Below are 22,130 nucleotides of genomic sequence, written 5' to 3'. Positions count from 1 at the left end.
ATCCTGGGGCAGAATTAAATCGATACGTACTCTGGGGGATGTCCTCTGCTCTGTAGATCTTCAGCAGGAAGGTCACCCATCGGAGGGCGATGCCAGCAGGGAGTAACAAGTTACTCTCCACGTCATCACTGTCATTACCACGATCTTGTATCTCAGGCTATTGGGGACACAAGATGACAAATTATAGACAGAGGAAAGCAGAACTTGAAGAAGCCAAATTGGTGCTTATAAAATAAAACCAATCAGAACTGTTTTCGTTAGGATTTCCTGTGTTTTGGGCTTAAGAGTTCAGCACCAATTCAACCTCAAAACTGCTTTACAAAATCAATGCTCATGTTTCTTTGATCAATACACTACAAGAAAATAATGTCCTTTTGTAATCTTCTGAGCACTAAATAGTAGAGAAAGAGAGAAAGAGATATAGCTCCTGAAGTTCTTCTCATTTCTTTCTGGCCACTGGCTTGCTGCCCAATTTTCTAGAATAACAACTGTCCCCTTAGGTAGCGATGCCTGATTGTGCAAGGGAGCCATGCTCTGTAGATGCAGTGCTTCGGGGAAGTCTTAAAAACACACGTATCTTTACTGAATGAAAAACCCACTCAGACACCAGGAAGGAGCCTAAGTGAGCTGGAATAATAATTCTGTCATGAAGAAAAGAACAACTACTGGAAAATTGTAGGAACTGGAGGGTTGGAGTTACTGATTGAAAGCTGGGCTCTATTTCACAACTACTGGTGCCCACTGGCTTAACTCCTAGCCCTCTTTTTTAGTGAAAAAAATGTAGAGGGTAGAGAATTTGGGGCTCACAGGAGGCTCATCTCCGGTTCCCAGGACCAACATGCTGACTTTCATGTAGCCTTTAGCACCCGAGCTGGTATCTTCAGGGTCACTGAGGAGAAGCCATTTTCTCATGACAGCATGACCTAAAATAAAGAAGGCGTAAAAGGACTGGGATACTCTAAAGAGAAGCTGACAGGTCTGTGATTTCATCTGTGGTAAGATAAACAAGCATGTCCTCCAATGTGTCTTCATTATATGCCAAATTCCCCAGCTGAGACTCTGTATTAATGTCCTCTGCTTTGCCCTAACTCCCCACCCATGTCCTGCCCTGGTGTGACTTAAACAAGACTCTAAGCTCTATTCACTGGTTTTATAAGTTGATTTTGAAAAGGTTAAAATACCCTCAACAAAAGAGAGAAATTATCTATGCGTTACTATTTGGATGATTACCACTAAAAATAAACAAAAGCCATCCGTGCTAAACTGCTACTACCATAATTCCCACTAAGTATCCTTTCCTCTTCTCAATCAAGAAAAACATTTTTTTTGATTCTCCTTGATCCCTCAAATTTTCTAGATTCTCAGAGTCTTCAAGTTCATGGGAGAACATTACTTACCAGGTTCATCATAAATGAATCCGACATCAATCTGGGGAAAAAATAATGTAAAGTAGTTCAAACAGATTTTAAAATCAGTTTTGTCACTTCTAGAAACCATCGTTATTACACTTAAAAATAAGGCTTTTGACTAGACAAACTTCTCTGAGATCCAACATTTCCATCTTCCCCTCTCTGTATACCCAATGCCTGGACTGATGTGTGACACACAGAAGGCTCTCAATCCATCATTTTGAATGAATGAGCTGGAACAGACATGGTGGCCAATGTGTCCTGGTTTGCTTGAGACTTTTCCAGTAGCACAGAAAGTCTCACATTCTGTGGAACCTCTCAGTCTCAGGCAAACCTGGACTTTGGTGACCCTATGGGAAGTCACCTATCCAGTATTCCTCCTCCTTTTTCTCCAATGATTAATGCTATTGCTAATACTAATATACCCACTGATTGGGCACTTCAGTATGCCAAGTGCTGTGCTAGGTGCTTTATATATCCTATCTCACATAGTCTTCACAATGATCCCATTTTACAGATGAAGAAACTAAGGATCACACAGGTTGACATGTGGCTAGTTGGTGGCAGACAGTGTATGAACACAGGTCTGCCAGACCCAGATCATCTTCTAGGACTTCTAATGACCGGGAGCTCCTTCCTTCAAGAAGCAGCCCAGGGCTTCCCTGGTGGCACAGTGGTTAAGAATCCGCCTGCCAATGCAGGGGACACGGGTTCAAGCCCTGGTCCAGGAAGATCCTACATGCTGCGGAGCAACTAAGCCTGTGCGCCACAACTACTGAGCCCATGCACTTAGAGCCTGTCCTCTGCAACAAGAGAAGCCACCGCAATAAGACCGTGTACCACAATGAAGAGTAGCCCCCGCTTGTCACAACTAGAGAAAGCCTGCGCACCGCAACGAAGACCCAATGCAGCCAAAAATAAATTAATTAAATAATTTTTTTAAAAAAAGCAGCCCATTCCACGTAGAATTGCTGAGAAGGCACCAACCAAGTCTTTGTCGTTAACTGCAGTGTGAGTTACTTGGAAAAGCATCTTGATTGGTTTGGCTTGCCCTGGTTTGGCTTGCCTTTCATACTCCAGGTTTACAGTAACTGGCTTTGTAGATAGAGCTCTGGGCCACTGGCAAGTGGAGCTGGGTAATGGGCTTCTTGCCGCAGTCAAGCACCCTTCCCTTTGTAGCAGCTCACTGGCTTCCATCCACAGCAGGAACTCTGTGAAGGGCCCTGGTGTGCCCGTTTCTGGGCATCTTGCTTTAGGACACTGGTAAGTGCTGTACTTTGGAAGCTGACTAGACCCAGGTCAGGGGACACTCAACTGGCTTCTAGCGCCCAAGGCATTCATGTCCAGCCTTCAACAACTATCACAGCATCAATGCCTTACACATAACCTTAAGATGTCACCAAGATGGGCATCCTGAGACCTGGCCGGGAATCAGATTCCTCATTATGAAAGTGCCCATCTTTGATGTACGTTGAATGAAACAGACAGTTGACACCCACCTTAAATTCCCCCATCAGACAATCTGCCCGCAGAGAATGGGAATTATAAACCTGGAAGAAAGGAGAGCAGTGGAAAGATTATCGGCTTCATCCGGCAGTTAGTGAGCGCTACCCTCCTACTCCGTGGCCCCCTTACCCGAATGCTGATGATCTCATCCATCAATTCAGAAGGAGTCAGGTGGACATTGTAGAAAAATAACTGTCGAAACGAGAGAAAAATATTTGAATGTCAGCAGGGGTAGTCTAAGGTTTAGTGGGATCTGATGCTACAATTTGGGGGGAGGCCTTCCTAAAAAACTACAAGACACAACCCCAAATCAGGTGTGACCACGTGAACCCACTGAAGGACCTTGGAAAAGGCCCTCAGGTTAAGTGTCATGAGCTTCACCTTAAACTCTGCATGTCAGAAAAAGGAAAAAAAGTTAAGTAACAACTGTAGTGTTTTTTTAACTAAATAAAATTGTTCATTTGGGACCAGATATCTACTAGGTAACTAAAGATCTAAGGCAGGGACTTCCTGGTGGCGCAGTGGTTAAGAATCTGCCTGCCAATGTAGGGGACACGGGTTCGAGCCCTGGTCCAGGAAGATCCCACATGCCATGGAGCAGCTAAGCCCGAGGGCCACAACTACTGAGCCTGTGTGGTAGAGCCCACGAGCCACAACTACTGAGCCTGCGTGCCACAACTATCGAAGCCCACGTGCCTAGAGTCCGTGCCCCGCGAGCCCATGCCCCACAACAAGAGAAGCCATCGCAATGAAAAGTAGCCCCCGCTCACTGCAACTAGAGAAAGCCTGAGCAGCAACAAAGACCCAACGCAGCCAAAATATTAATTAATTAATTAATTAAGGAAAAAAGATCTAAGGTTATTTCATGTGCTTAAGGCTTGCATGTCTGGAAAGTTGAGGTTAATTCTCTTCCATTTTTAGCGCTATTGTTTCTATCCAGTGACTCTAATTTTGTTCTTTCTAACAAAACACCTTTAAAGCCAACTCTGCCCATTAGATAATGTTAGGGCCTCAGTAGAGTCGGTAGAGACCACATTTTAACTCATTGTTACAGTTAAGTTTAAGGTTGATTCCTGGGAAATGAAAATTGGGTATAAAAAAGTTGTACCATAAAGCCAAAGTTTATGTGCCAATAAACTTTCGTCCTAAGAGAGAAAGACTGAGCATTTACTTAAACTGACACTTGTTTCTACTTTTTACTCAGAAATATTTCAAATTCACAGAAAAAAATGAAAATTGTAAATAAACACCATCTTCCACCTATGTTCACAAACTGTCATCGTTTTGGGACACTAGCTTTTGGCTTTGTCACTTTTTTTTATTAACTGAACTATCTGGAAGGAGGTTCTAGATAACATAACACTTCACGCCTTAAAAATACATTTGCATGCATCTCCTAAGAGCAAGGATATCGTTTCATAAAACCATAATATAATTATCACATCCAAGAAATTTAACATGTAACATGGTCAATTTTCAAATTTCTACAATTTTCCTGAAAAAAGTTCTTTTTAGCTTTTTTAAAATCTAGAATAAAATAAATAAGTAAATAAATAAATCTAGGATTCACTCAAGGGTCTTACATTGTATGTGGTTGTTGTATCTTTTTAGTTTCCTTTTATCTAGAACAATACTCCTGGCTTATTTCTGTTGTTTATTTCTATCAAGACCAGTTGCTTTGCAGAGTATCTCACAATCTGGATTTCTGTCAATTTTTCCTCATTGTTAGATTCAAGTTGACCATTGGACAAGAAATGACACAGATGCCGCTGATTACTTACATTATATCACATCAGGACACACATGTCCATTTGTCCCATTATTGGTGATACCAAGTTTAATCACTTGGTTAAGAATATGTGTGTAAAAAAATTTAAAAATTAAAAAAAAGAATTAAAAAAAAAAGAATATGTGTGTAAACTAGGGATTTTTTAGTAAAATCCTTTCATTGATTTATGAATTGGTCTGAGAATCAGTTATTTGATTCTTCCCTTTTACCAAGAGATCTACTCTCAAAAGAATTCATTAAAATGGAAAATTCTGAGCTGGAGATTCCTGCAGAATGAGGTTGAGTAAATATTTGTCCTGCATTATAAACACTTGGATGGGCCCTACGCTCTAGGCATCAAGTCGTCCCATATCTCATCCTTCCTGCAATCTTGTCTTGTCCTCCAACGTGACTCTCTCCCAGCCTTCCCCGAAGTCCACTTCCAGTGCCCCATCTCCATATGCACCCACCTCTGTGTTAGCTTTGACACTACCTAGCTGCCCGCTGTTGCCTGCAATTCATCTAAGAAGTTAGAGGTGAGAATAAGACGGGGCCTTTGAAAAGCTGGGGTCCAGGTTGAACAAAGAGAAAGAAACAGGAGCACCACATGGAAGAAACCGGTTCCTTTTGTGAATAGAGGTCAGAAAAAAACCAACACCAGAGCCAGGGCTGGGATTACAAGCTGTAGGGAACTAAGAGGACCTGTGGTACCAAGGGCCTGGCCTCAGAGACCAGAGCATGAGACCCAAGGAACCTCAGAAATGCATCTCCTCAGCAGAGTAAGGCTGGACTCCGAAAAATTCCCCAAACTTATCATTTCTCTTCACAGTCCTAAACGTGGAGTTTTGTGGCATTGAAGACAACTGTCAAGGTATTCAGTATTTTTGAGGAGTGTTGCAGAAGAGGTCAACAGAATAGGCTACAACCTCAGTATGGAGGAAAAAACCCTTTTTGCTCATAATTGCTTTTTTTAACCTATATTATTTTTATAGTCAAGTAGGTTTTGACACCTTTGAAAATCGGGTTACTTAGTTACATGGAGTCACCCCTCAGAGACATCTGCTAATTAAAAAGAGCAAAGGCAGGTGTAAGTGCTTTGTGTGCTCCATCGTAAGGGTTGCGAGGACCCATTAGAAAGGTCTCCCTCCAGAAGTTGTTGCAAAACCAGCGGAAAGACACTGGCAGCTCTGAGAACCAGCGACAAAGCAGGCCACTTGATTTCAAGACCCAGTGGTTCTTCGAGCAGAACGTTTAACACCGGAACTTTGTACTGTGCGTGCACAGGTGTTCCCCTCCCACAGGGAACTGGGGGGAGGTGGGTGGAAGCCGGGAAGGTGCATATAAATAAAACAGACTCACAGAGCAGGACATGCATTCACCTGTTTACCTCATCAAAAAACGGATTGTTCCCTCTCTTGATTCTTGTTCGGTGGGTCTGGCCACAGATGTGGACTTTGACCACAGGCTTGATGTTGTTGCCACTTAACTGCCGGCCCTCGATCACCCAGACACGGATCTACAAGCACAGGAGAGGAGTCGTCACTGAGCCTTTCCCAGCACGGCATGTAAGAGAATCCTCAGGTGTGGCCTCAGCTCGTTCAACTGTCAGGACCGCTGAAACCAGGCCAGCGCAGCCTTGCAATGTCCTGTGCTTGCAGACTGGGGGCAGCCACCTGCACTCATTCTCCTGATGGGAACTGGGGTTTGGGTTGCAAAAACCAAGATCAGTAGTGGGGTTGCAATAGTCCAGAGCTGGCCCAGGAAAGCACAGGACACGACGGAGGCTGCTGCTCAGACCCCAGCCTCCTACTTGGTCTTCCTGAGCCCTGAGAAGTACCAACTCAATCCATGGCTGTCTCCCAAGGAAGTCGCCAAAGCTGTGAAAAAGACAATACCTGTGACTCTATTCTTTGATTAGCTCTTTCCTACCACCGAAGGGGATTTTATTTCTCTGAAGAGCCTCATGTGGATCGACTACATCTACTGCTGCTTGCAGAAGAAAGACGGGGAGCTCTTCTTATTGGGTTTGTGCCCTGACATCTCTTTTTATTAGTTGAGCCACTGCCCACAGGCAGAAGCTCTTCCGGCAACACCACAATTGCCAGAAGCTGGACAAGTGTTGGTACAACGGGAATACGGCCCCTCGGGCTGTTCCTACCTGGAAGTCCTGTGGCTTGTTGGACAGCATCCACCGGCTGTTCTTCCCTTTCGTGAGCCTCCGGGCAAGGTGAGCTTCCGACACCATCCGTCCCGGCCCCCTGGGCCCTGGGCCCCTGACCGTACTGTCCAACCCGTCCTCATCACCGCCACCATCCTCTTCTTCTCCTAAAACACCAAAAAGGGATCAGTCAGAGATGGCCCTCACCCTGCATGCATCTGAACACTCTGGTTTCCTGGACCCAAGAGGGTTTTCCGTGTTCCTGAGGCAGCAGGTGAAGGAGACACCTCTTGGTGACACTGACTTGGGATGAGTTGTGACTCAGATACTGCTTCTTTAGGAAAATGTGTCCACGTGCATCAGAGCACTCATTCAGGCTGTCTTCAAGGTGACAGGGGGAACGTCAGAGGCCATGGGGAGAGCGAGGAGATGGTGCAAATGGACCCAGCCAGGAATCACTCAGTTCTAACCTGGGAACCCTGCCTGAGGTCAGGGGCCTTCCTGCAGTAGGACGGCAAGGTGGGGAAATGCCGGGGAAAATTGAAGCCTTGCAGGGGATACTTCAATTCCACCCTTCCCGCTACAGATCTTTTCTCTAGATCTTTACTCATGAGGTTTTGTACAGTCTTTCTGCCTGCGCCTCCTGATTCGCAAATGCCCTCTCCACCCTCATGGCAGATGAGAAACTCACCCCCAGTTTCTTGCCATGGAGACCAAGCTGGTCATCACACACTCCCTTCATCCTCCTGGTCTGTCACTTCCATACACATCTGTCCCCTAGCTTCTCTTCACACTCAGGGGGAAAATGCGTTTCAAGTGAACCCCCTCCCCATGCCTGAGATCCCACTCCCTGCTGATTCTTTGGGGACCCCTTAAATGTCCCCCCTTTCAAGTACCTCCAGTGGCTCCTTCCCCATAGGGACTACCCCTCTGCCTTTAGATATAAACAGATCTTTCTCTCCTAAAATAACAAAAATCAACTCTGCCTTCTATATCTCCCCTTTTTATTATTCACAAACTCTTTAAAACTCAATGACAAACTTCAGTTATTTTTTTCTTAATAGACAAAAAGTTTGAACTCCTGGTAATCTGTACAATATAATTTAAGAGAGACTAGAAGACCAACTAACTACCTTGTCTAAAAAATACCAGCATTTGCACTCCCTACTTTTGGATCTTGAATCTCCTCCTTTACAACACAAAATCACGTAGGAGACAATTTCAATATGGAGTCATTGGCCAGTCACTCACATCATAGTATGAATCAGTTCCATCAAATCGCCGTGCAGCACGGCTCTTAAAGCTTGGGCTTTGGAGTCATGCTGTTGGGGTTGGAATCCCAGTTTTGAGCTATGTGAGTCTGAGTAAGTCTCTTAATTTTCGTTTCAGTTTCCTCATTTGTAAAAAGGGGGAAATAATAGTATTTACCACTAGATTATTGTAAAAATAAAATTAATCTATATGCAAGGCCTTTAATACCGTGCCTGGCACAAAGCACAACCCGGCAAATTAATCTTTTCTTCCTTTTTCTTTTTTTTTTAGTTTTGTTGAGAAGTCAGGAAGTTTCACTTCCTAGCGAGCAGTTAAGGGGAGGGGGTGGGGGGCAGCGAGTGAGCAGCACAGGGGACAGGGCCTAGAGTAAGAAAGGGGCGACCACAAGGAAGTAAAAGGTCCCCCCAGCGTACTGCCTCAGAGTTTAGTCCAGGAGGAAACCTCCCCCTCACCACCCCTCCATTCATTCTCGTCCCATCTAAGCCCGGCACTTGTTCTGCAAAGGGCAACCGTGAACCTCTTCTTGCCAAGCTCAGGGCCCTTTTCTGAATCCTCATGCTTCACCTTCCACGGCATTGGACACTAGGGTCCACGCATACTTCTCTGAACTGTGCAGCTCTCCTGCTGGCGCTCTGACTAAATACTTTCAGGGTGTTTCGAGGCCTCCCTCTTTGTCTCCAATTCATCGAGTGTGCGTCCCGCTGTTCCTCAGCCCTCTGGTTCTCTTGACCCAACATTCTCTGGAGCTACACTTCAGTCTTTCAAGGAGTCACAGACCCGCAGAATTTAGACTAGAAGGGACCTTAAAGATCCTCATCTAACCTGCCCCTCACCCCATTTTATAGGTAGGAAAACTGAGGTCCAGAAAGCTGAAGCAACTTGTTAGGTGATTAGGAGCTGAGCTAACACCAAGACCACATCCCTGCCCTCCCTCACTGGTTTAAGACTGGATCTAGAACCAGGCTGCAGGTGAAGGTGATGCTGTGCTCCTAGTTCCTCAACATCTTTGTCACGACACCAGGAAACCCCACAGAAGCCACAAGCGGAGAATAGCTACCTCTGCGTGATAACCTGGACCTCCTCTTCCCTATTCTTTAAGAGGCTTCAAAAGAAGGGTTTGCCTGGGGCCCGGATCCAAGCTCTCAGAGTGTCCTTCCTCTTCTCTACCAGGCAGCTTCCTCACCTCCCTCAAGTTCCAGATGAAATACTGTCTTGGTCTGTCCCCACCACCCCCACCGGATAGAGTGAGTCCCGCCTCTCGTGTCTACCACACATTGTTCTGGCCAGTCCTCACCAGTCTTGTACCTGTTATTAACCTGTGCGCCTCCCCACTACCATCCACTCTTCAGAAGCTGGGGGCTTGCCCTTTTCTTCTTTGTACCTGCCCTGTGCCTGACACGCACCCTTCTAGTACATAGCAGGGGCTTGATGAATGTGGATCGAGGAAACAGACGAACGAGGACATCCTGACCCCTGCCTGAGCCTTCTAGAGTTCTCCAGCAGTTTGGCAAAGCTCCCGCAAGGCTCGCGGGAGAGGGCACCCAGATGCCGGGGGGTGGGGTGGGGGCACTCTTCCCAACCCTGGCACCAGCCTCAGGGAAGCACGGACAGTCAGGTTCCCCTGTGAAAACCTGTTCCAGACTGGGCAATGGCTGGGCCACATGACTTTAAGGCTCCTCCAACAACTAACATGAACTTTCTTGGACCACCTTGGGCCCAAGTGAGATTTCCTCCCTGCTGTGGACTGTTCCACGTGGGGTTGGTGGTTGTTTATGGCAAAAGAAGGGGTAAATCGTAGCCCTTTGTGGTGCTGGACTCTGAACAAATCCTCTTTAAGCTCTTGATGGATGTTCCAGAAACAGACTGCAGGTAACAAAGAGCCAATTTCTTCTGGAAACCTTCTACTGTCAGACTTTAGGCTGACGCGATGGATCAGAGGGAAACCACACCAAGTCCTGTCTACCACCTGCATCTCTACGTAGCAGCAAAAGGCTGTCTGAGCAGGAAATCGCCCCTTTATGTGGCAGGAAGCCGCACAGAATTAAACAATGCTAACACCCTAAGTGTTCCACAAAGAATGACCAGGGCCCTTAGGGCACTGCCGAACACACCCTTCTGCACAAGTTGTGAAATTACCCAACATTAGCCACTGAACTGGCGTGCCCCGCCCCATACTGAGACCCAGGCATGCCCTGGAACACAGCCAAGAGGATCTACAAAGTATGAGTGTTTCATGACCACAAAAGGCAACAGTAAGTTAGGAACTGCTGACTGAATAGGAAGTTGCTGGTTGTATTTGCTTCCTAGGGCTGTTGTAACAAAGTAGCACAAACTGGGTGACTTAAAACAACCAAAATTTGGGCTTCCCTGGTGGTGCAGTGGTTGAGAGTCTGCCTGCCGATGCAGGGGACGCGGGTTCGAACTCCGGTCCGGGAGGATCCCACATGCCTCGGAGCGGCTGGGCCCGTGAGCCTGCGCGTCCGGAGCCTGTGTTCCGCAACAGGAGAGGCCACAGCAGTGAGAGGCTCGTGTACCACCAAAAAAAAAAAAAAAAAAATTTCTTCTCTGACATTTCCAAAACCCAGAATTCCAAAATCAAGATGTTGGCAGGGCCATGCTCCCTTAGAAGACTCTAGAGAAAAAGACTCCCTTGCCTCTTAGTAGCTGGTGGCTCCTGGCAATCCTCGGTGTGCCTTGGCTCATGGCTGCATCACTCTAACCTTTGTCTCTGTTGTCACATGGCCTTCTCCCCTGTGTGTCTGTGGGTTCTCACCTATTCTCATAAGGACACCGGTCATTGGGTTTAGGGCCTGCCCTAATCCAGTATGACCTCATTTAACAGATTACATCTGCAAAGACCCTATTCTCAAAAAAGTTCACATTCCGAGTTTCTGTGTAGACAGGACTCCAGTGGCCATCTTTTGTATCTTTCCAGTTTGTTCTTTCTATGACTCCAGTCCACAGTGTGCAGTCACACAGGCTGCCCCAATCTATGGACCACATCACATCCCCTGCCCCCCACTTCATGTCCTTTTCTCCTAACCTGTTAGATTCTGGGATCTAACACTGCAATCGCTCCTCTAAGTGCCCCTCAATCCCTCCCTTCCCCTCACTTCATCGTACTCACCTGGTTCATTTGACTCTCCACTTACTACACTCATTCACAAAGGTAACTGAACCTGAACACACACCTTACTGACTAGTGTCACTTTAATTTCATGATCTCAAACCTTCAGTGGACCCACAGGATTGCCCAGCTATCCTACCATGTTTCCAAAGTACCTATGTCCAAGTTCTCCTAAATCCTGGTTTGAAATGGCCATTGATTAGCCAACAAGGTCAAATCCCTTCAGCTTTCTGAACTCCCACCTGTTTTGCACCTTGAAAGCTTCCAACATTCTCTCTATCCTTCTCACCATCAGCTAACGACCTTCCTTCTTATTTCACAGAGAAAACAGGCAATCAGGGTGGCCAGGACTACCCTAGCCAGCAGGCTTCTGTATCCAAACACTTCCCAAGCCTCTCATCTTTTCCACCTAAGCACTAACTGGGCCACGATCCCACCTAATCCTCTTCCATGGAGTCCCCTTTCTTTATGAATACTTTTGCTTTTTTTTGGTCAATATTTACTATTTCCCCACAGCAACTCTGTTTTTCCAGAGTCCTAGAATGCCAATCTCTTCCTGTGATATTAATTTTGCTTCTCATGACGAGGTCTTGTTAAATGGTCGTACTGGTTAAGGCAGAATTTAATTACCTTGGGCCAAAGGTCATTGCAAAGTCAGGAGAAGGCTGGTATGGTATCATCAGTGGACGTTAAAAAGTACAAAGCAGAACACGAGAGAGTAAGTTTCTAAGCATGAAGACATTTTGGAGATAATATGCTGATTTAGCTGGAATGTTGAATAATAACTTTGCTGGGTTTCTAACATGCTAAAAGTTATATAAATAAGTATCTGCATTCAACCATAAGCAATTCATGACCTTTCACTCTGATTTTTGGGTAAATGGCACTATATGGGCCCTGAGAATCTTCTGGAACAGTTCCAATACATTGACCAAAGCAAAGGTACCGTAAAAGTGCCTGTAACCAAACAGTGATGCAAACACAGGCTGGCAGGGAAATTCTGGCAGCATCTACCTTTGACTGATGGAGGCTGTGAGCCAAGCTAGGAAATGCTGCCCAAAGAGCTCTGCCTGGATCAGGACAAGATAATGTTAACCAGGTAAAATGCTCAGCTCCATGGCTTCTCAAAGTGAGCTCCATAATCAGCCTTCATCAGGATCTCCTGGAAGCTCCTGTTAACCATACAGATTGGGGGGTTCCCCTTCAGATCAGCTAAATTAGACCCTCTGGAGATAGGTGCTGGAAATTTGCACATTTAAAGATTTCCCCCGATGATTTTACTATGTCTCTAAAATTTAAGAACCATTTGTTTATTATCATCACTTTGACTTTCCTAAATATCCTGGGGTCGGGGGGGGGGGGGGAATGGCCTAATACAATCAGTTTGCTGGACAAAGCCAATTAGAGACCTAATCGTGGAAACAGTGCCTGCAATGATGTTCTAACACACTGATCACATTCCAGGGCAGCTCTGAACAAGACAGTGCCTTGTTCAGAAAACTTCCCATGGATCCTCAAGGTCTGCTCATCAAGGACAAATGTCTCAGTCTGGCACTCCCGGCCCTCAGGAACATGCTTCCCTTTTATTACTCCTCTGAATGAATCAGTCACTTTGGCCTATACACTAGTGTTCACCAAAATGCCCCTCTTGAACAAAAATTTAAACCGTATCTATTGCTCATCCATCATTCAATCAACCATGCATTTATTGGACACTGTGGTTTTCCAAGTGCTGTACTAGGCAGTAAGGATACACAGCTGAAATACACAGCTGAAAAAGCACTTTCTCTAAGAAATTGTTTCCCACATAATAATTAGCTTAGTCTTCCCTTGAGGAATTTATTAGATTCAGCTCTGACCTATAGTTATTCATGTTTATATCTTACCTTTCTACTGAAACACAAGCTCCTGGTGGCAAACAATACCTTTCTCACCTCTGTATGCTCTACAGACAGGTATCAGTAAATGTTTTCTGAACCAGATTGAATTTAACTTCAAGCAAAGTGACTCTGGTGTTCATGGAATGAAATGAATTTGAAGTGGCCAACTCTGGCTATGAATGTTTTTCGTTTTTTTTTTTTTTTTTTTTGCACTTCTAGCATTGAACAATGTATACTTTTAACAGATTGTTCTTCAAAAATAGATGTGAGAGGGCTTCCCTGGTGGCGCAGTGGTTGAGAGTCTGCCTGACGATGCAGGGGACACGGGTTTGTGCCCCGGTCTGGGAGGATCCCACATGCCGTGGAGCGGCTGGGCCCGTGAGCCATGGCTGCTGAGCCTGCGCGTCCGGAGCCTGTGCTCCGCAACGGGAGAGGCCACAACAGTGAGAAGCCCGCGTACAGAAAAAAAAAAAAAAAATAGATGTGAGATCTTAAAAGTAGTTTATTCTGGTCATGGGGATGTAGGCTCCAGTCAAGTTAAATGACATCTGGCAAATCAAGTTGGCAAAGTAACAGGTTTTCAGAAGGTCAAGCCAGTGGCCTGAGTCAGTCTACCCCTCTGTCATGGGGAAAGTCTCAGAGGCAGGCAATGAAAAGCAGACCTTCTGACACCACACACTTTCAGTTAAGCCACCTATGCCCCAGGCTCTTCAACCTTTGTCATTTCGAAATAAGAGCTTCAGGAAAGCATTCCTTAAAAGGGAACCCCTTAGATACAAACCAAAGACCTGATCCATGAAAGCAATCATTGATAAGCTGGCCTTCATTAAAACTAAAAACTTCTGTTCTGTGAAATACAATATCAAGAGAATTAGAAAACGAGCCAAGAAGTGGAGGAAACATTTGCAAAAGACACATGTGATAAAGGACTGTTATCCAAAATATACAAACAACTCTTAATCTTAAAACTCAGCAATAGGGACTTCCCTGGAGGTGCAGTGGTTAGGAATCCACCTTCCAATGCAGGGGATACAGGTTCGAGCCCTGGTCTGGGAAGATCCCACATGCCGCAGAGCAACTAAGCCCATGTGCCACAACTACCGAGCCTGCACTCTAGAGCCCATGAGCCACAACTACTGAGCCTGCATACCACAACTACTGAAGCCCATGCGCCTAGAGCCCATGCTCCGCAACAAGAGAAGCCACCGCAAATGAGAAGCCTGCACACCGCAATGAAGAGTAGCCCCCGCTCGCCACAACTAGAGAAAGCCCGCACGCAGCAACCAAGACCCAACGCAGCCAAAAAATAAGTTAATTAAAAAAAAAATCAACAATAAGAAAACAAACAACCTGTAAAAAATGGGCCAAAGACCTTAACAGAAACCTCACCAAAGATATGCAGTTAGCAAATAAGCATAGGAAAAGATGTTCCACATCATATGTCATCATGAAAATGCAAATTAAAGCAATGAGATACCACTACACAGCTATTAGAACGGTCAACACCAAATGCTGGTGCAACAGGAATTCTCATCCATGGCTGGTGGGAATGTAAACTGGTACAGCCACTTCAGAAGGCAGTTTGGTGGTTTCTTACAAACTACACATACTCTTACCCTATCACCCAGCAATCATGCTCCTTGGCATTTATCCAAAGGAGTTGAAAACTTAGGTCCATACAAAAACCTGCACATGGATAACCTGCACACGGAAACTTATAGCAGCTTTACTCATAATTGCCAGACTTGGAAGCAACCAAGATATCCTTCGGTAGGTGAATGGATAACTAAACAGACAATGGAGTATTATACAGCACTGAAAAAGAGCTATCAAGTCATGAAAAGACATGGAGGAAACTTAAATGCACATTACTAAGTGAAAGAAGCCAATCTGAAAAGACTGCATGCTGTATAATTCCAATTCTGTGATACTCTGGAAAAGGCAAAACTATGGAGACAATAAAAAGATCAGTGGTTACCAAAGGTTGGGGGTGTGTGCGGGAAGACGACGAATATGCAGAGCACAGATGATTTTTAGGGCAGTTAAAATATTCTGTATGATATTATGATGATAGATATAGACCATTATACATTTGTCCACACCTGTAGAACGTAAAACACCAAACGTGAACTCTAAGGTAAATGATGGACTTTGGGTGATTACGATGCGTCCATGCAGGTTCATCCTTTGTTTAAAAAAAAAAAAGCACCATTCTGGTGAGAGACATTGATAATGGGGAAGGCTATGCATACGTGGGGGCAGAAGGCATTCGGGAAATCTCTGTATATTCTTCTCAATTCTGTGGTAAATCTAAAACTTCTCTTAAAAGAGTCTTAAAAAACCAAAAAGCAAAAACCCACGAACCTCTGAAGTATTCAATTTCCGTGGTCTACGGTCATAATTAGTTTCTTCAACTTGCAGAGGTGAATTTTCCTGAAAATCTTCACTTTTGTGTTCTATCATTAACATTTCAAATTTCTTCTTTGCAGATCCCACTATGTGGATGGTAACCTTTAAAATCAATATCAGTCGTGGTGAATAGCGGTTATCGTAGGTTGGCACTACGAGAGATTTGTATGTTCCTGTGTCTTATATTCCCTGTAATATTTATATTTTTATAAGCAGATATGCTTTTGAACTCAAAAAACACCCCCAATGAGTTCATGTTTTAAAATTTGAAAAGATCTATTGATATTTAAATTAGAGGGAGTGGACTCGTTACTTTTATACAAAATGGTAAAGATTTTTAAAGAGTCAATTTAAGGAAAGTGAAAAAAACCAGTTTCTTGGCCAGATGTTCCGTTCATGTTAAGGTCTGTGATAGCAGGAGGTATGGCTGCCTTGCTGTTATTTCTGTCTCATGTTTATTGCTCTTATTTCCCCCAAGACTGTAAGGTGTTGGGTTGTTTTCCTTAGTGTCTTCCCTAACATGAAGTTGTACTAAGTACTCAAAGATATCTTTGCTTAGTTGAATTTCACATTAAGACCAAAAAAGTTTTATCTTAAAACATCCAGATAGGGACTTCCCTGGTGGTCCAGTGGTTAAGAATCCGCCTTCCAATGCAGGGGACGCAGGTTAGATCCCTGGTCGGGGAACTAAGATCCCACTTGCTGCAGGACAACTAGAGAGCCCGCATGCCGCAACTACTCAGCCTGTGAGCTCTGGAGCCCACGCACTGCAACGAAAGATCTCACGTGCTGTAACTAAGACCCTATGCGGCCAAATAAAAAAAAGTTAAAAAAAAATCCAGATAATCTAGGACATTAAAAGATTTTAAGTTTCTTTTAGCCAGATTATGAAATTATTCACTACCAGCTGTGGTGAATGTTAATCTCATAGAACAAAGATGGCACCTCCAGATCAAAGAAACCTGTTCCTTTTTCAAATAAATAAATTTCACTCTGACATTTCACACTTAAACATAAAATTGCCCTGCGGACGCAGCTCATTTGCAGGCCAGCACCTGCTAATGTTCTTTGAAATCCAAATAAAAGGAACCCAAGTTCTGGCTCATTTCCTATCTCCATCCAGCAGTATCAGGTATTAAAAAGAACTTCTGAGGCAGACCTTGGCCACCTGCCATTGGAACCCGCTGGAAACCAGCTAGCTTCCTAAGAGGATGGGAGACTCAGTCCACAAGCACTGCTGGAGCTTGACTTGTGCTGCCAAGACAACCCAAGAGGTGAGGAGAGGAGCCTTGGGCAAAGGGAGCCTGGATGACAAGGGTTTTCTCCCCAGTGGGTTTAAAATTTCAAGAGTTAGTGCTTTTCTCATTTCTAAGGAAGCAGTCGTTGCTCTGGGGAGATGGCGTGTTTTCTGAGCTTGGGCTTACAAGGGTCCTTCTCAGGAGATGGGACCTCCCTCTATACTCCCAACAGCTTGATAAACTGCTTATTCTCAAAGTCTTCCTGGTCCATTAGGACACAACCCACCCCCCTTTTTTAAGATATTTAACAAAAAAGCATTTAGTCATCTCAACATGACTCTGAGCCAAAGCAGATCATTCTTTTCTAATAACTCTGCTTTTTAGAGGAAACAATCTGAATGTTCATACAGACTGTGGCACTCAACTGAGCTCATAACTACAGCTACCCAGAATTGTTTCTGTGATAATAATAATAATAAAGACCACATTAAGGTAGAACTTACTCTATGCCAGGCACTGGGCTAAGTGCTTTCTATGCATTGTCTCATTTAATCCTTGCAACCACTTCATGATGTGCTACTGTTCTCCCCCACCTTACAGTAGAGTAACTGAGATTCAGACAAGTTTAGTGACTTACCCAAGGTCACACAGCTAATTAACAATAGACATAGCATCTAACCTAGGCTAGTGTGACCCCAAAGCCCTTGCTCTTATCCATAACGTTACACCTTCAGAAAAAAAAAAAGTCTTGTCTCCAAACCTGGACTGCAAGTTCCTGGAGGGGAGGAGCTGTATTTTAAAGAATTACCACCCTCACTGCAGCACTGAGCAATGGGTAAGGAAACCCAGCAACCAATTTCTGTACCCCATAAATACTAAGAAGTTGTGTGATGCCAGTTCACTGTAAACTATAAGTTTACTCTTTCTACTTGAATGAACCTCAGTGCTATTTTTTTTCCTAAAGGCCCGGCTCAAGGGGTACCTCAAAAGGGCCCATTTAACATTTTGGCTCTTGAAATGCAATAAACATAATGAAACTGTCTTTTATCTACCAGTATACAGGGCTGAATAGTGTCCTCCCAAAAGTCTTGCCCATCTGTAACCTCAGAATGTGATCTTATTTGGAAATAGGGTCTTTGTAGATGTTATCAAGTTAACCTGAGAGGACACTGGATTAGGGTGGGCCGAATCCAATGACTGGTATCCCTATAAGACGTGAGAAATTTGGACATGGACACACAGAGCACCATGTGAAGACAGAGACACACAGGGAGAACACGGTGTGATGACAGAGGCAGGGACTGGAGTGATGGGTCTACAAGCCGAGGGACACCAAGGATTGGCAGCAACCACCAGAAGCTGGGACACAGGCATGGAACAGAATTTCCCTGAGAGTCCTTGATTTCAGACCTCTAGAACCCAGAACTGCGAGAGATACATTTCTATAGTTTGAGCCACCCAGTTTGTGGTGCTTTATTACAGCAGCCTTAGGAAACTAATAAATAGGATCTGGCTTAGGAAAAATATCAGTGTGAGAAGAGGCACCCCGGTCCTCCCAATTCAGCGGCTACACCAGAGAGCCCACCAGTTGGGGCTGCCTTTTTGGGCCCGTAAGTTCCTACTGTCCTTCCCCGGCCGAAGCAAACGCTGGTGACAGCGGGCATCGGTGGAGGAGAAAGAAATTGGTCGGACCACCTGGTTCAGCCCCTGCTGGCGTGCTGCTCAGGACCGCGCTGTTTCCTCTGTGGTGTGTCTGTCATCATTGCTCTGGCAGCAAAGGGAGCCACAGATGTTCTCAAGCCACCACAGGGCCCTTGCGGGGCCGAGAGTGTCCAAGGACAGAGCAGCGTGCCCGTGGCGCCGGTGGGCAGAGGGTGGAGGCAGAGCGCATTGCTGATGTGCTGGTACCCTTATAAGAGGTAAGGGGCTATGTCAGGCCCAAATGTCCCCAGGGAAGAAGGAGCCAGGTGACCCATGCTGGACACACAACTACGTGGTCAATTAATGGGCCCAAACCTTAATATCGGGCCATCTGTGGGCTGGGCGAGCAGGGGCAATGGCTGGGATGGGGCTGAGGCAGACAAGACGTCACACAGGAAGGGGGCAGAGACATCACAGGGCAGAAAGGGAGGTGCTGCCACAGGTGCCAAGGAGACCCCTCAGGTGACCAGAGAGCTGAGTTCAGAACCAAGAAAAACTCAGAGAAGCCAGGAACGGAAGAACCAGGCCTGGCAGGAACCAGGGCCAGGGTGCCCACCCAGGATGAGGGATTTTAAGGCGGGGCGAGTGGGCCCTCCCTCCCTGGGGTGCACGCCAAGGCTGGGAAGACGGGGGTGTCTGGTGAGACCCCTCCGCGCAGAGGAAGCTACAGAGACACGTCTAGCATCCCGTCACCCTGGAAAGACGCTAAGAGGAGGTCGGACTCAGCTGCGTGAAAGGCCTGACTGTCTTGTAGACTGCCCTCCACTGCGGCCCAAAACCCACCCCGAGTCCCACGCCCCAGCCCCATCCAAAGCAGCATCTGATGGCCCTGAATGGCCCACAACCCACGTCCGTGAACAAGGAGCACAAGGTGGGTTGTGCGGCAGAAAGCACTTGGTTAAAGGACCGAGGGGCTGTTCGGAGGCGGGAGGGGGTCAGGGCCAAGGGAGAGAGAGGCTCCAATCCAGGGGCTCCACCCATGAGACTGGCGGCTGAGAGCGCAGCCTGGCGATGGCACATTAGGAGGTGAAGACACGTGAAGGGAGTACAGGCCACTCCTGAGACTCACAACCAGGCAACAGTGCATGGGGTGCAAGCTACAAACCCAAAGCAAAGCCCTGCCTGGGACCTTCTGCTGGATGGGCTCACGTGAGGCTGCTCAGTCATGTAACCAAGCAGGACCCTATGAGGCCTTCCCAGAACAGACCCCACCCATGTCCTCCGCCTGCCTTTTGTCTGTAGAAAAACTTTAGTCACAGAACAAATTTAATCAGAGAAGTGAGAAAATGCAGAAAGAAAGAACAACAGTCAAGCAAGACAAAATAATAATACTTTAGCTGTTAAACAAAGTCAGGGACCTTTAGTTCTTCCTCAAGGACTACAGATACTATTCTGAGCCGTGTCCTTTGAGCTGCTTTGCAGATACTGAAACCCCCCACCAGGTGGAAGAGGTTAACTGTATGCTGTCCACAAGCATGCAGACCCCAGACCCGTTGGAAACAGGAGGTTGATGATGCTGACTCCCAATTACCTCACCATCAACCCATCAGAAGAATGCCCACGAGCTGGTCACGCCCTGCTCCTTGAGCATTATAAGATTCCTCACTACCCCCTCCAGGGTGGGACACACAATCTTGAGTGCATCAGCCCCCTGCGGCCCTGTTTACCTGGCAAAGCTATTTCTTTCTACTTCACCCAAAACTCTGTCTCCAAGATTTAACCTGGCACCGGTATTCTGTCACCGAATTTTGGCAACAGTAAAGGACTGCCTTGCTGTCCCCTCTCCTTTGAAGGGCATTTGGTAAACTCTTGTAATGTCCAGTTCAGGGCAGCTCCACCTGCCTCATGGGGCCCTGTCTAGGCGGGCAGGGAGCTACAGAGAGTATAGTGACAAGGAGAGCTTCCTTGGAGAGTCCTTGTGTGCCATTAGTAGATCCCCCCTGGTGTAGGCTGGGCCTTCAGGAGGGTCAGCTTACCTCCCAAGCCTGGCACGCTGGTCCCACTGGGGTCATCCGGATGTGGAGCTGAAGGTGGATCATAGCCGATCACCAGGTCAATGGTGGCCTGGGTAGAAAAAATTCGTGGCAGACAGAATCAGTGCAAGGCATCAGAATGCTATAGACTCAACACAAACCAATTCAGCAGGAGTAAAAGTTCTAGCAGGGGGATGGGAAAGTGAGAAGAGAAAGAGAGAAGGACGACATACCCTCCACTGTTCATATCTTCCCACCGTGTGGGCCCAGGTGGAGTGGGCGCACCTGGGAAAGCAGTTACCTGGTACAGGTTGCCAAGTGTATCATTGCTAAGGGGCAGCCTCATAACTGGAGGAAAGTTTTGCGACAAGGAAGCTTGAACTCGTAACAAACCTCCTTCCTAGGGTGGAGATGGCCTCCAATCACAGAATTACAGTCACAGAGGATCATTCTAAGTGTTTAAGTTTTTTTGTTTGCTCATTGACATCTTTGTTAATTGCTGAAATTTATTTTCACACTTCTCTCCAAAAAGAATTTTAAGTGACTAACAGAAAGTTATAAAGCGATGTGATTCATAAAATGGGGTTCAAAAAAAAGGGAAACAAGTCTGATTAAAGAGGAAACAAAGATGCAAAACGTGAAGATGAAGATAAGTGCCATCCCTCTTGCATTAAATATGACCCCAAGTTGGCTAGAAGCCAAGGCAAGAAGGAGAACATAAAATGTTATACATAACCTTTCATCATCAGAAAGGAAGAAACATACTAACTCGTTACAGGAGATAAAATTATTCCTATTTTAAAAATCTGAGTTAAATTTCTCATGTGGCGCATTATTTTAGGGCAGAGTTTCCTATACTTTCATATTTTGTGAACCGATAAAATTTCAAAAAAGTTTGCGAGGGGACTCGACATAGGGTCGCTAATTTTTATTTTGCCAAACACGTGCCCTCAACTACCATCTACTACTATAATCATTTCACAAAATAAAGGACTTTTAACAGCAAAAGTGAGGAAGGATAAACCTCAAAATAAAAGAAGTCCTTTGAAAATAAGAATGGCGCGCGCGCACACGCACACACATTATCAGATAAAATACAGGACATAAAATTTGGGACATATTTATAGTACAAAATTGTTCATTGTTTATCTGAAATTCAAATTTAAATGGGCATCCCACACTTCCATTTGCTACTTTTGCTACACCTGGTAAACTCTCTCTCTCTCTCTCTCTCTCACACACACACACACACACACACAATTGCCCTGTTTCTTCCCATCTGTCTGCTCATTAGTAAATACTCCCTCATGGATCAGCACATTCTTTGCCAACTTAAGAACTATGACCTGGGAGACACTGAACAGGATAATAAATGATGCCTCTGACAGCAGTTTCTTGGCAAATATAGAATCATAAGAGCAGAGTCTCATGGCTACAACCAGGCCACAATAGGAACACCGAATGCAATGAGGGGCTCAATTGCCAAACTTGAAGAATCCACCTTTCAAACCCAGAAGAGTCCATGAATGGCTCGACCTCTGTATCAATGGCTTCCCTCTAACCTCAGGATCCTCTGAGGTGCTCCAGGCCCTCTAACAGGGGTAAGGGGATCCCAGGGGGCCAGGCCTGAGGCCCTCACTCTTCCTTACTCCATTCAATGACTACAATTCTGCCATTTCAGGGTTCTAC

General features: G+C 45.6%; 1 protein-coding gene across 3 annotated transcripts in view; it reads right to left on the bottom strand.

Annotated features, from left to right (window-relative positions):
- The window catches only part of LOC132514309 (myoferlin), a 141,574-nt gene that overhangs the window by 79,526 nt on the left and 39,918 nt on the right, over window positions 1-22,130 (bottom strand). For all 3 annotated transcript variants that reach the window (XR_009538736.1, XM_060138919.1, XM_060138920.1), the window contains exons 5-12: window positions 20,445-20,532; window positions 6,842-7,008; window positions 6,071-6,199; window positions 3,045-3,107; window positions 2,909-2,959; window positions 1,398-1,428; window positions 808-923; window positions 31-157 (exon numbers count right to left, since the gene is read on the bottom strand). Coding sequence is in view for 2 of the 3 variants with exons in the window: in XM_060138919.1 (XP_059994902.1) it covers window positions 31-157; window positions 808-923; window positions 1,398-1,428; window positions 2,909-2,959; window positions 3,045-3,107; window positions 6,071-6,199; window positions 6,842-7,008; window positions 20,445-20,532 (772 nt within the window). In the remaining variant the exon portion in view is untranslated. The remainder of the gene's footprint in view (window positions 1-30; window positions 158-807; window positions 924-1,397; window positions 1,429-2,908; window positions 2,960-3,044; window positions 3,108-6,070; window positions 6,200-6,841; window positions 7,009-20,444; window positions 20,533-22,130) is intronic.

Source organism: Lagenorhynchus albirostris, unplaced genomic scaffold (assembly GCF_949774975.1).
Source record: "Lagenorhynchus albirostris unplaced genomic scaffold, mLagAlb1.1 scaffold_275, whole genome shotgun sequence".
In the NCBI taxonomy this organism is placed as follows: Eukaryota; Metazoa; Chordata; class Mammalia; order Artiodactyla; family Delphinidae; genus Lagenorhynchus; species Lagenorhynchus albirostris.
This window is presented reverse-complemented; position numbering and strand designations above follow the sequence as displayed.